The sequence below is a fragment of the Staurois parvus genome, unplaced genomic scaffold (genome assembly GCF_062004578.1).
Source record: "Staurois parvus isolate SC_StPar_1 unplaced genomic scaffold, SC_StPar_1.0 ptg000522l, whole genome shotgun sequence".
Taxonomy (NCBI): domain Eukaryota; kingdom Metazoa; phylum Chordata; class Amphibia; order Anura; family Ranidae; genus Staurois; species Staurois parvus.
Window position 1 is genome coordinate 1,864,740 of NW_028318318.1, and position 14,833 is coordinate 1,879,572.

General features: G+C 42.7%; 1 protein-coding gene across 7 annotated transcripts in view; it reads right to left on the reverse strand.

The window, feature by feature from the left end:
* HIBCH (3-hydroxyisobutyryl-CoA hydrolase) overlaps positions 1-14,833 on the reverse strand; it is a 638,488-nt gene that overhangs the window by 178,848 nt on the left and 444,807 nt on the right. For all 7 annotated transcript variants that reach the window (XM_089690215.1, XM_089690218.1, XM_089690217.1 and 4 more), the window contains one exon: positions 6,093-6,238. In XM_089690215.1, coding sequence (XP_089546341.1) covers positions 6,093-6,238 — 146 coding nt within the window. The remainder of the gene's footprint in view (positions 1-6,092; positions 6,239-14,833) is intronic.

Consider the following 14,833-nt stretch of genomic DNA (forward strand, 5'->3'; position numbering starts at 1 on the left):
AAGACCTCCTTCTCTCTAGCTCCCTGGTCTCCTCCTCCCATGCCCGCCTCCAGGACTTCTCCATGGTGTCACCCATCCTCTGGAAGTCCCTGCCACAACCCATCAGATTATCACCTACTCTCCTCTCCTTTAGGCACACCCTGAAAACCCACCTCTTCAGGGAAGCCTACCCAACCCCCTGCTAACTTGCTGACCTCCTCCACTCTTCCTACCACTCTGTCCCCCACAGCTTTCTCCTCCTGTGCCACCATCCCCTCCCTCATAGATTGTAAGCTCGAAAGAGCAGGGCCCTCGATCCCCTCATGTTTTGCATTGTATTGTTATTGTTCTGTCACATGTTCTGTCCCCCTTTGTAATGTACAGCGCTGAGCGAACTATTGGCGCTTTATAAATACTGTATAATAATAATAATAATAATTTCAATTTCAATGGACCTCCTCTCTTCCTTATTTGGGAGTTAAACTTACACCTTCTTATGATTTGTTGTATCAGGCGAATATTCCTCCTCTGCTTTCCCAGCTAACCCAGTTGCTCTCTTCTTGGCAATCCATGTCCTTATCCTGGTTTAGTAGGGCTCAAGCGATTAAAATGACCTTCCCAAGCTACTTTATCCTTTTCGAGTGCTCCCTGTTCGGATTCCACTTTATATACTCCGTATTTTACAATTCCAAGTCTTGGGGTTTGTATGGGCTTCGGGACATCCTCGTTTGTCTAAACTTTTTACTTCCACTGCACAAAATCAAGTATACAGTGAAGGAAATAAGTATTTGATCCCCTACTGATTTTGAATGTTTGCCCACTCATAAAGAAATGATCAGTCTAAAAATCGAATGGTAGGTGTATTGTAACACTGAGAGACAGAATAGCAACAAACAATTCAAAGGAAATGCATGTCTAACAAATGATGCACTGATTTGCATGTTCATGAGGGAAATAAGTTTTTGATCCCCTTCACAAAACATGACTTAGTACTTGGTGGAAAATCCCTTGCTGGTAATCACAGAGGTCAGATGTTTTCTGTAGTTGGCCACCAGGTTTGCATACATCTCAGGAGGGATTTTGGCCCACTCCTCTTGGCAGATGTTCTCCAAGTCATTAAGGTTTGGTGGCTGACGTTTGGCAACTCGAACTTTCAGCTTCCTTCATAGATTTTCAATTGGATTAAGGTCTGGAGACTAGCTAGGCCACTCCAGAACCTTAATGTGCTTCTTCTTGAACCACTCCTTTGTTGCCTTGGCCATGTGTTTTGGGTCATTGTCATGCTGGAACACCCACCCACGACCCATTTTCAATGCCCTAGTTGAGGGAAGAAGGTTCTCACCCAAGATTTGATGGTACATTGCCCCGTCCATCGTCCCTTTTGATGTGGTGCAGTTGTCCTGTTCCCTTTGCATAAAAACACCCCCAAAGCAGAATGTTTACACCACCATGTTTGACAGTAGGGATGGTGTTCTTGGGGTTATAGGCAGCATTCCTCCCCCTCCAAACACGGAGAGTTGAGTTGATGCCAAAGAGCTTGATTTTGGTCTCATCTGACCACAACACTTTCAACTAGTCTTCCTCTGCATCATTCAGATGTTCAGTGGCACTCTTCAGATGAGCCTGGACATGTGCTTTCTTGAGCAGAGGGACCTTATGAGCACTGCAGAATTTCAATCCTTGTCGGCGTAGTGTGTTACCAATTGTTTTCTTGGTGACTGTGGTCCCAGCTGCCTGGAGATCATTGACAAGAACCTCACGTGTAGTTCTGGGATGATTCCTCACTGTTCTCATAATCATTGAAACGCCACAAGGTGAGATCTTGCATGGTGCACCAGACCTAGAGTTGTTTTGTGTTTCTTCCATTTGCGAATAATTGCACCAACTGTTGTCACCTTCTCACCAAGCTGGTTGGCAATAGTTTAGTATCCCAGACCAGCCTTGTTGAGGTCTACAATCTTGTCCCTGACATCCTTGGACAGCTCTTTGGTCTTTGCCATGGTGGAGAGTTTGGAATCTGATTGTTTGATTGCTCCTGTGGACAGGTGTATTTTATACAGGTAACAAAATGAGATTAGCAGCACTCCCTTTAAGAGACTGCTTTTTACCTGTATGAAAGACACCTGGTAGCCAGAAATCCTGCTGAATGATAGGGGATCAAATACTAATTTTCCTCATGAACATGAAAAACAGTGCATAATTTGTTAGACATGCATTTCTTTTGAATTTTTTGTTGCTCTTCAGTCTCTCAGTGTTACAGTACACCTACCATTCAGTTTTTAGACTGATCATTTCTTTGTGAGTGGGCAAACATTCAAAATCAGCAGGGGAACAAATACTTATTTCCTTCACTGTATATACTTGATCTGTGCTCCCTTGGCGTTCATGGGTAGGGGGCGCTGGCGTCTGCCGGTCCGGGGGTTCTGTGATTCTGTACAGCACCAGTCACACACCAAATTCAGGCCTATGATCTGTGCCACTATTTAGACATTTGTACAATCTTGGAATTGGCACATGTGGCACAGTGTGACCTAATCGTAGCGGCTTCCCCAAACGGCTTGTAAATACCCATATTAGAAAGGGGGATAAAGCCTGCTTGAAAAATGATGAATTGCTCGCAGTGAAGTGAACGGACAAAAGGGACGTTTTTGTCCTGTCTTCTATTCACGAAGACACGACCATCAAAGTAGATAAGAAGTGTCTGTGATATTGAACTTGTTTGTGACATTTAGAAATTATATATTAGACTGCTTTTTTTACCGCCCACGTTGTCGGGGTGGTTTTGGTCTCCCGAACGTTCATCACTACTATATTGCGGCCCAAGTTACTCCTCTTATTCAGCTTTTTTCTCTCAAGGACTTACCCTTGTGGGTTTTGATAGATACTTTGGACACACATCCCCTTTTGCCTTTAGCCTTGCCCTAGCTTCCTCTGTCCTTACGGCCTAAACTGTTGAATCCTGTCCTGGCTCATTCTTTGAAAATTTGGGACTCATGTAAGTATTCGGCGGGTCTACTTTCCCTGCATTTACCTCTTTTGCAATTATTTGACTGTCCGCTTTTTTCCCTAGCGGACTCTGATAAGATGGCCTTTCGTTGGCGGATAACTCATGGTTTTACGACGGTTCACTCGTTAATCATGGGTTGGGGTATGCATACGTTTGCGCAGCTTCGAGAGAGTCATGCTATTCCTCCCTCAGAGTTATTTTGTTATTTGTAATTATGCAATTTTGTTGTACCTTTGATTCGTAGACGGGATTCCCCCCGCACTTGTTCTGGTTTTGAATCGCTTTGTAAGGCATTGGCTTCCACTAAAGGTGCCCTATCTCAAATGTTTTTATCAATCCGGAATCAAATGGCTGAACCTCTACTTGCTTACTGTGTGCAACGGAATGTGGAGCTTCAGACAGAAATTTCTGCTGAAGATTGGGGGTCTATGTGGCAAGGGATTTCCTGATGCTCGCGTAACATACCGGCATTGGAGAACTCCTATAAAGTAATTTCGAGATGGTATTTTACCCCAATTCGATTAGCTAAATTTATACCAGATTATGACTCTCGGGACTGCCCTCTAGAGGTTACGATGCTCCATATTTGGTGGACCTGTCCAGTGGCCCTCTGCTTGTGAACTAGGGTTTATAATCTTATTTATTCAGTTACGTCCATCAACCTTAGAAAAGATCCTATTGAGGCCTTACTATTTAATCCACTTCGTGGCCTACCTCGTTGACCCCGCTCACTGGTCAATTTTTTTTGTATGGCTACTAAGCAGACTATTGCCAGTTCTTGGAAGTCTCCCACTTTACAATTTGAGGAGGTCAGGTCCAGGATCCAAGGCTCCTTTATCAATGAAAAATTGATGGCGGTGTTGGTGGATAAGCATGATAAGTTTCTCTACATTTGGCAACCATGGGTGAATTACCATCCAGTTTCTTGTTTTACCATGAAGCTCACTAATCTATGATATTTTCTTTTTTGCCTTTTCAATCCCCCAATGTGGGGATCGTGTCTCCCGACTCTCCCCCCCCCCCCAAGCAAACTTCTTTTCTTTGCCGACCTGTCTCTTTCTTCTCTCTGTTCTTTTCCTTCTCTTTTGTTTTTCTGTTTTCTATGGATTGGGGGGGGGGGGTCTGGGTTTTTTTTTACCCCTTGGCCCTTTCTAGATCTACTCAACTCTTTTTTCTTCTCTCTTCTTTCATATGGTTTGTTTATATTAGACCAATTGTCTATCATTTGCTATTGTTATATAAAAAATCTCTGATTCTCAGGAACAATATTGCCTCAAGAGGGCAAGGCTCTCTGTGTTTTTTTTTGCTGCCTTTATTGAATGTAGCTTTTATATTTCTGAATGTGATTGTGGGTCTCGCGGCCCTCTGTCTTACACAGTGTTATCTAGACCCCGGCGTGGGTCAGACGTAAGACGTAAACCGGAAGTAGCGGAGCGGCCATCTTGAGAGAGGTTCTGTATACCCTGTGCTCTACTGGATGGATATTACACTGTTTCTCACTGAGAATACATACGATTTTAGAGTTTTTTTTCTTGTAAGTACAATTTTAATAAAATAGACCATTTATACAATTTACTGCACTATATGGTCTTTCTCTCTTTTTTGAACTATGATATGATGCTTATTGCTATTGGAGATTGGATCAGTGTGGATTAAGAGGAGTCATCTCACATCTATTTATGCTATTGGACATTTGTAGTTCAGTAAGGTGCATGGTTTGGAAGGTGGTGGAGAGTGTTTTTTTTCGTTTCACTAAGTGGTGTTGAAGAGGGGAGCACTTATTACATGTCCAAAGGATAATACACTATGATGCATTTTTCTTTGGAGGTATCTCTAAGGATGATGATGCATCTATAGGATCAGCCGTGACTGGATTCCTATGGGGAATGAGATGTAAAGCTATATAAAGTATTTTTTAGGGTAAGAGTATTTAATTCAACCACATTCAGCGGACACTGGGTGATTTTTTATACATTTTGAACACAAGTACACATTTATAATTGATTTTGCTATATATTTTTGAGGCTAATGCACTATATATAGTGATTTGTTTTTTTTTTTTTGAGGTACACATGGACACAAAAAAATTGATTTTGTAGATGGATCAAGTTTAAATATTATATTTTGAAGATTCACAGACGCTGAGGAGGTTTTTCTGACTTTGGACTTCCTGGGGAGAAAGTGTGACTTTTTGTGCGTCATGGGGATTTATTTGATTTGATTTTGATAACAATTTTGTGGGTACACCGATTTTGGTATTCATAGAAAATTCTGGATATATAGGTGGAACTCATGCAGAACACAGTATGCATATTAATGCCACTCCAGCCAATCACAGGGAGTGCAGCCCTGAGGAATGCTGGGAGAACGTATTTATTCTTGGGGCGGTCACTAGTAGAAATAGAGAGGGTAAGATTTAGGTCATTTTCATTTTGTTCTCCAGTAACCCCTTTTTTTCCCAGAATATAAGCCATAGAATGTAAAATATGGCATCTGTAATCCATTTATTCTCTCTATATATATTCTGGATGTCCCTGCATGTTTCTTTTTAAAACAGCAGCAACCCCTAAAAGCTATTTTCCCCTACCTGTTTAGTCTAGCTCTGCTTTTGTATGTAGCCAGGTTTCTGCTGCATATATGTTCTAATCTGTTTGAAAGTAATTCTATATATCTGAATTTCAGATTTTTGTGACAAAATCCTAGGTTCCATAGCTGTATTTAGAGAAAAAGAACATCTTTCTCAAGCACCTACTCTTTAATAACCTTTTTTGGGCCACAAAGTTAACTTCCTTCATCCATAGCCTTGGTAGCACAATTATTTTCACTGTTCCATATCTTTATTGGGGCATAAATCCCTTGTGTTTAATATCCTTATATTGAACAAGTAAGAGCACATACTCAGTACTTACAAAAATTAAAATGATTACAATGTTGTTTACCCCCAAAAAATAAGATCTTGAAACACCAATATAGCTTCCTTTTTTAAGGAATTTAATAAAATCATAGTATTTACTAAAATATTTATTACTTTAAAAAAAACCAACTCTTTAATTTACTTAAAAGGCCGGGTCTTCTTACACTTCTGTACAGTTATATGAAAGTCTACCTTTTCTGATTCAACAAAGTGAGTAGCAATTCCAGCTTTCTGCACATCTGTCCCCTTTAGCCGGAATCCAGTAAGAGCAATATATAAGCCAAGTTTGCCAGGAAGCCGTGGTAAGAAATACCCTCCTCCAACATCAGGAAATAGTCCTTTAATGGGAGAAAAAAATGAAAGAAGAAGTTACTGCAGATTAGCATATATGCTACATAACAGTCAAAACACCAGACAGATAGTATTATTTTCAAATAATTATAGGATAAGAGGACCCGAGGGATCACCTACTATTGAAGTCTGACATATATTAACACTAAAAATATAGAACAAATACCTAGTAACTCAACAGTATAATCTACTAAATACTGTATATATGCTTCATTATAAACCAAACACAAAATAGTATTCCACTGCAGTAAACCAGTATTAGAAACTAATTATACAAGAATGATATACTATGTCAAACTCAACGCATCATCAAAAACTAATGATGTCATCAAAGAAAACTTGTCATCAAAGAAAACAATTACTCAAGAATTATAGTGCAATTAGAAAACCTGTAGTTAATTAATATGGAGACTGCCATTTATTAGATTTAGTGTTTTTAGCCTTTGTGATTTTGCATCAATAAAGAGAATTATATGTTGTGAATGCCCTTGAAAGTTCTTTTATGGGGTACATTTGCTATTGAACTGTGATAAGTGAGCACTGAGACCCGCTTCCATCTATTATATGGGGAAATTCATGGCGGAATCCCATGCAGCAAGTTTTCTTGAATAGAGAACTCTTGGAGAGTTGCTTCTCCATCCAAGAGTTTACCTGGGAGTGCCATGAAATTGTTTTGTTACAAGGCTACAAATCACCCCTGGTATCTCTGCAGGAAGACTAGAAACTTTTCATTGTTTCATAAGTACCATTACTTTAACCATTCATACAAGGTGCATATATTTTATTTTGGGAATGTCAAAAAACTTATTTTTTTAAGCTAAAGATCACTTTTAATGCCTGACTTGCTCCATACACTTGTGATTTACTGTTCACAGCTAATAAAGAAAATGTTATTAAATAACAGCTAATAAAACAGATAACAGCTAATAAAAATGTATCATAATAAAAACCACAAGAGCTTGTGTTTGGTAAAAACACAATACACACTACCTAGTACTTAACTGACCAAAAGAAAGTGGGGAAAAATGCAAACTTTCTCTTGCACCAAAACCCAATATCATGTAATGTCCACAGTTCATGTATATTTTCCTTAAAAAAAAGTAATGCTTTATTATCTTCCATGGTAACCGTGTACCATATCCTATAATGTCGTGAACCATCTCCTATAACGTTGTGAGCATGCACACCATGTATCCACCACCATTCAATCCTGTGCTCACCTCCATTTTTTGACCTGTCCTCTTACAGGTCAAAAATGCTTGTTTCCCTTTTATGGGAGTCCTTAAATCACCTCCTTTCCTCCTTATGGGCTCCCCTCAATTGTGATTTTCTATCCAAGGACCATTCGCTTATATACTCTGTCCTGGTATCTGGCCTTTTAAAAATGTGCTCCCCGTCCTGCAGCAAACTCACATATAGACAAGTATCTCCATAGTGCAGTACGTATTAAAAAAATAGGTTTATTTAAAATAAATTGCACTCACATAAGTGTAAATTTGGCAAACATAAACATATACAGCGGGGCCGCGGCTCCTGCATCACTTCAGGTTCAGGCTCTCCCAGCGCCCTGGCTTAACCTACATGAGTATTGTCATGGTCACGTGACTTCCTCAGTAGTACGTAGTCAGGAAACAAGCGTTTTTGACCTGTAAGAGGCCAGGTCAAAAAGTGGAGGTGAGCTCAGGATTGAATGGTGTTGGATACACGGTGTGCATGCTCTCAACATTATAGGAGTTAGTTCACAACATTGTAGGAGATGGTACATGGTTATCACGGAAGATAATAAAGCAGCACATTTTTTTGAAGGAAAATATATATGGACTGTGGACATTATATGATATTGGGTTTTGGTGCAAGAGAAAGTTTGCATATTGCTGATAATTAATTCAATGTATGATGTGATGTTTTTGCTATGAAATTCTATTATAGGAAGGCACAGCATTACACGTGACTAATAATTGGATTATTAATTTATTGTGGGAACACTTTATTGTTTGCAGCCACCCTCAATATAGGTTTTCATACTGGTGAATATTATTTTTTGTAGCATATTGGTTCACTAATATGCTTTACACATAGGTGGCACGGGATATATCCTTTTTTATTTTTGAAGTGGGGAAATAACAAGGCTTTTACTGTAAATAATAATTAGAGTCGAATGAATGCTTTTACAAAATCTTCAGCTTGTGATGCAGTAAACAGTTTCAGAATGAGTATAATGAAAGAATTCAGCCCAAGTAGACCAAAAAGCATTCCCTGGATTTAATGTGGAGGGTCAAACAGGGACAATTAGAAAGGGTAAAGCAGGATTCCTCAGCTAACAATTTATCTGTCAAGTAAAATAAGCCTTTTTATCTTCTGGCAAGAATAAGAGTGTCAGGGACCATCGCGACGCATGGGTCTGCACACACGTAGGTGTCTGTCAAGACATGCAGGCAGCAGGGCACTAGGACCCAGGCGCACCCGTCGTCTATGACAGTGCTAGGCAGGCACTAGGACCTAGGCTGCGCCTGTCAGGTGCAGGGCGGGCTACTTAAACCAGCCCTGCACAGACACTTGTTGCCGAATGGTCTTTCTGCATATCCTGTTACCTGTGTTGTGAGTACTTTGATCTGGATTGTCTGACCTAGCTGCCTTCTCCTGTCCTGACCCCTTGGCTTGCCCCTTGATGCGTCTTGCCAAAATTGCAAGACGCATCAAGGACATTGCCTTCCTTGCCAGGGGTATCATTCTCAAACGAGGGAGGTCTGATACGGAAGGAAGGATTGATCGTAGTGCCAGAGGAGGTACAGACGCAGGTCTTGGGGCATTGTCACGACCACCCAATGGCAGGACATTTTGGATTGGCGTAGACGCTGGAGTTGCTTAGACGCACCTTCTGGTGGCCTAACATGGCTGGAGATTGTGAGCGATACGTCATGTCCTGCACCATCTGCCAAAGAAACAAGCCACCCAGAAAAAAAGGCCTGGGGTTTGTTACGTTCTTTTCCCATACCTGTTCGTTCCTGGCAAATGATTGCCATGGATTTTATAGTTGAGCTTCCCCCGTCCCAGGGCCATACCACAATCTTTGTTATTGTTGACCGCCTGTCAAAGATGGCTCATTTTGTGCATTTGAAAAGCACCCCATCGGCTGTGGAGACTGCTCAGATTTTTATCAGAGAGGTGATCAGATTACATGGCGTCCCGGAAGACGTGGTGTCCGATCGAGGAGTGCAATTTACTTCCAAATTTTGGAGGGCTTTATGCAAGGCACTTGGCATTAAACTGTCGCTCTCCTCTGCGTTTCATCCCCAGACCAACGGACAGAGGGAAAGGACCAACCAGACCCTGGAACAATATTTGAGGTGCTATACGTCCTTTCTGCAAGACGATTGGCTGACACTCCTGCCCTTGGCGGAATTTGCTTATAATAATGCAAACCACTCAGCCACGGGACAATCACCATTTTTTGCAAACTATGGGTTTCTCCCCACCTTCTTGCCTGACTTGATTGCTGAGAGCGCAGTTCCAGCCACCCAAAGTATGATCAATTTTTTTTCTAATGTAGCACTGCCCCTTGGGACAAGCTGGAATATATTATGGGTCCTGCGCTTAATAGATCCAACCCTAAGCAAACCCAATCCCTCTGGCACAACTGGTAATGAATAGCAAATACCCCGCCAAGAAATTTGCTGACACAGGGTTAAATGAAACAAGAACAATTTTATGGAGAATGAAATGCAGTGTAGAGGGGTGGGGTCCCCCTTTCAACTTCTTAACTCACTTTTCTTCTTTTATGCAATGCAGTAAATTTGGTCTGCCACTAGAGGGCTTCACAGCCAAGAGTCTCCGGATGGCAGAGCCGTAATTTAAGCAGAATACAACTGATATCAAACAAATAAACTTACTTATGCTCTATCAATGAAATGTATTACCCACACCGGTGTATGATTCTGCTTCTGAGGGGCGTTAGCCAAAAATCACCTCAGAGTCAGAACAGAATGCAATAAAGAGGTACCTCTAATAAACCTTAGTAGCTATTATAATAACATACACTATTTTATACCACACAGAATAAAATGAACGTATTCTGTTTTTAAATTTTAAATATCACTTGTGCTTTTGCATTTACACGCATATATATGTATACACGTTTATTCTGTGGATTCTCTCTCTCTCTGTGTGTGTGTATATGTATATATATATATATATATATATATATATATATATATATATATATGTATATGGAAAGGTGGTTTTTTTTTTTTTTTGTACGTTTTGTATATATACACTTTTTCTGTATGTGACTTTTTACATTATGATTACTATTATTACTATACATATTACCATGAGTATTTTCATGTGCATTGCTACGCTCAGTTAACAGTATCACCACCTGTTATACCATCATGATTTATGTAATTAGTTTGAGGGGAATTTGTATTTGTATATGCATTTGTTTTTTACCAGCTCTGATGAAGAAGGGAGCACCCTTCGAAACGAGTTAGATTTATACCCCCCCCCTTTTTGATTTACCTGTAACCCTGTTTGGATTATGGTTACTTATGCCTGTTATACAATCATTTTGTGAGTATATTTCCTTATTAATAAAATTAGTCACTATTTATTGAGGTAATGCGCAAGGTTTGTGCGCTCTTTCTTTCATCTTCCTCTACAGCAGTAAAAGCAACCTGTTACATGCTTTTTATATACACGCGGAGAGAAAGCAAAGTTAGTACACACAGGAAATTAAATTATTCACACTTGCATAAGAATCTGGCAGAGGAACCTCCCACCATGTAGCAAAGTGAGGGTTGTCCTGCCCATAGGCCACACTAATGGGAATGGCCCAACCAGATGTGCCAGGGGGTGAGTTAGGGCTGTCACCTACCGAAACTGCGGTAGGAGAACCAGGCGTCACGAGAGTCCTTTGAGAAGCATGTACTACTTCTTCAGAGTTTTCACCCAACACATCATATGTCAGTCTTTTTGGGGGTTGAATAACTCTACGCTATCTCTGTTCCCTGGGCTCTAGCAATGGTTCTGGTGTTGCTTCCGATGTTGGTTCTGATACTACTGACTCTTCAACCCTCGCTTCTTGCTCGACGCTCTCTGTCTCTCCCAGTTCAGCTTCCTCCACGTCTTCTCCCTCATCAACAATGGACCACCAGTCTTCAGGTTCTTGCAAGTCTTCTGCAGGTTGGGCCTGAGGCACAAATTCAGGAGCCTCTGGCCTAAGAGGAACTACATCAGTCACTCCAGTGGAAGAAGGAATGGTGGGTTCGGAAATGTCAGATGGCCACAGCAAATCTATCCCTACCTCCTCACTCTCACTGTCCTCTTCATCTGCAGGAGGAGGTGTGGGTTGAGACCTGGTCACAGGTCTAGTCCTCTGAGAAGTTGAGGGGGTAGACTGTGGATCGGATTGTGATGGTAGACGGACTGCATCTGACAAAGGCAAAAGGTGGTTGCGGTGCCAGGTTTTGAGTGGGCCAACACCCTTTTCCGGTCGAATCTGGTAAACTGGCAATCCAGGCAATTGTTTGCAGATGACATAGGGCTCTGATCGCCACCTATCCGCCAAGTTGTGTTTTCCAGGGATACCCAGATTTCTCAGTAAGACTCTGTCTCCAGATTGTAAGTCCTGTACTCGCACTCTGAGATCAAAGTTCTCTTTGTTTCTCTGTCCCCTGGCGTCTGAGGTGGCTTGTGCCTTCTCATAAGCAATCTTCAGGCTTTTCCTTAGGCGGTCCACATATCCTCTATGGGAAGCTGCAGAGATATGGTCTACAGACGTTCCAAAAGCCAAGTCTACTGGCAGTCGGGCATCCCGGACGAGCCCCCACATGTAGCACTGCCCCTTGGGACAAGCTGGAATATATTATGGGTCCTGCGCTCAATAGATCCAACCCTAAGCAAACCCAATCCCTCTGGCACAACTGGTAATGAATAGCAAATACCCCGCCAAGAAATTTGCTGACACAGGGTTAAATGAAACAAGAACAATTTTATGGAGAATGAAATGCAGTGTAGAGGGGTGGGGTTCCCCTTTCAACTTCTTAACTTACTCTTCTTCTTTTATGCAATGCAGTAAATTTGGTCTGCCACTAGAGGGCTTCACAGCCAAGAGTCTCCGGATGGCAGAGCCGCCCTAAAAGCAGAATACAACTGATATCAAACAAATAAACTTACTTATGCTCTATCAATGAAATGTATTACCCACACCGGTGTATGATTCTGCTTCTGAGGGGCGTTAGCCAAAAATCACCTCAGAGTCAGAACAGAATGCAATAAAGAGGTACCTCTAATAAAGCTACTAAGCCAGATTCCCCCACTTCAGTCCTTGTAACGGTGAAGCTCTAGCTGGTGCACGTTTAGTCCTTATAATGAAGTAAATAGCAGCTGAAGGCTTCTTTGGAGTTTCAGCTGGTGTGGGTTACATCAGATTTCACTAGGTTTCTGGGCTGAGAGGGTCCAACCTCAGTGTCTAAAGGCAACACAAAGCACCCCAAGACCAGGGGCAGTCACAGGATGCAATCTCCCAGTATATGTCAGTCCCCGGGGCAGACAGTCTCAATTACACTGGTGGTGAGGGGCAAAGCAGGCAGGTGGATATGTGGCTTGCACAGGGCCATCGGATGGGTGAGATCCCAGCAGTGGGGTGTGGATGTCCCAGTCTGTATGCAAAGTGTAAATGGTGTGTCTTGAACCAGACTCTGAACACACAGCAGGGTCCCTCTATCCGCGCTGAGTGCTGTAGTGCCGCCTCCTCTCCTTGGACGGGCTCCACGTGTCCCTGTCTTTTCTCCAGCCTCGTGTGTCTCTCCCTTCTCCCCTTCACTTCCTGCTTCCTCCCCTCCCCAGCATCCTTTGCTGTGTAGTGGATGAGTCATGAACTTGGCAGAATGCCCAGGTTTTACAAATAGGGGAGGGAGAGGAAGGACCGACTGCTGAACGTGTGATTCCTTCTGAATCCTCTTGTACAAGGAGCCTGCTACACTAATAATAATAAATTACTGCAGGAAGCCATGGCTAAGGCCCAGGAGGATAACAAGAGGATTTTTGACAAGAAGCGAAGGGGGGGACTGGTGCTGCAACCAGGGGAGAGAGTCTGGTTGGCAACAACAAATCTGAAGCTACTATGTCCCTCGAAGAAGCTAGGACCAAAATTTTTGGGGCCTTTTCATGTTAACCGCATGATTAATAAGGTAGCTTATGAGCTTGTCCTTCCAGAAACCTTTAAGATTCACCCAGTGTTTCACGTCTCGTTGCTAAAACCAGTTGTTGCAGATCCATTCCCAGACCGGGAATACAGACCCCCTGAAGCCATTACTGTTGAGGAACAAGAGGAATTTGAAGTGGAAACAATTCTAAATTGTCGAAGGAGGGGAGGCCAGACCCAGTTCTTGATTAAGTGGAAAGGCTATGGTCCTGAGGAGAACTCTTGGGAACCTGCTCAAAATGTCCATGCCCCTAGACTCATCCGGGGGTTCCATCGTAGCCACCCACGGTGGAGAGATCAGTTGGGCACCCGGTGGATGCTCATGGGGGGGGCAATGTCAGGGACCATCGCGACACATGGGTCTGCACACACGTAGGTGTCTGTCAAGACATGCAGGCAGCAGGGCACTAGGACCCAGGCGCACCCGTCGTCTATGACAGTGCTGGGCAGGCACTAGGACCTATGCTGCACCTGTCAGGTGCAGGGTGGGCTACTTGAACCAGCCCTGCACAGACATTTGTTGCCGAATGGTCTTTCTGCATATCCTGTTACCTGTGTTGTGAGTACTTTGATCCGGATTGTCTGACCTAGCTGCCTTCTCCTGTCCTGACCACTTGGCTTGCCTGACTCTGCTCCTGGATGTTCCCCTTTAGATTTGATCTCCTGTTATTGACCCAGCGTGTGACCCGACCATTCTTTGCCTACTGTTTTGTACCGCACCGACCCCCCGGCTACCGACATGGCTTGTTTGACTCTGCCCTTGCTCATTCCTCCATCCATTCCTCAGGGATCCCCGGGTCCCCTCACATCAGACTCTCACCCTGCAGGAGCCTCCGGCAGACTCCTCTACCACTGATAGAGATATCTGGTAGCTGCGACCTGGTTCCCGGGGTGCTCCAAGTCCATCCCCACCATCAGGGGCCCTGGTGAACAAGTGCTCCAGAACTTAGACTCCGCACTCTGGAGAGGCTCTATCAGGGGACTGATAGAGGTGCTGTCGGGTGGTCCGTTACAAAGAGAATTCTCTTACCCGAAGGACGCAGAGCACAAACTGCTATTGTTAACATAAACTCTTTCATATTCTAGTTAAGCATCAAGAATTGCAGAAACAGAAGAGGTTTTTTTTGCATTCTAATTAAAAGAAATACACAATCAACATCATAGCTCCACCTCTCAATGTATTAGGTAAAATGGAATTTTAAAAAGAAATTAAAGGATACGTTCACCTTTCCAAAAAATAATGTGCATTTGTAATTTTTTTTATTAAAAGCCTGTACAGCATTGCACCCATGACCAGCAGATTGCGTACAATCCCAGGCTCCTGCAGACTGTCAGTGTATCTGTCTGTCCATACCTCATACAGGGAGGCAGCAACTGA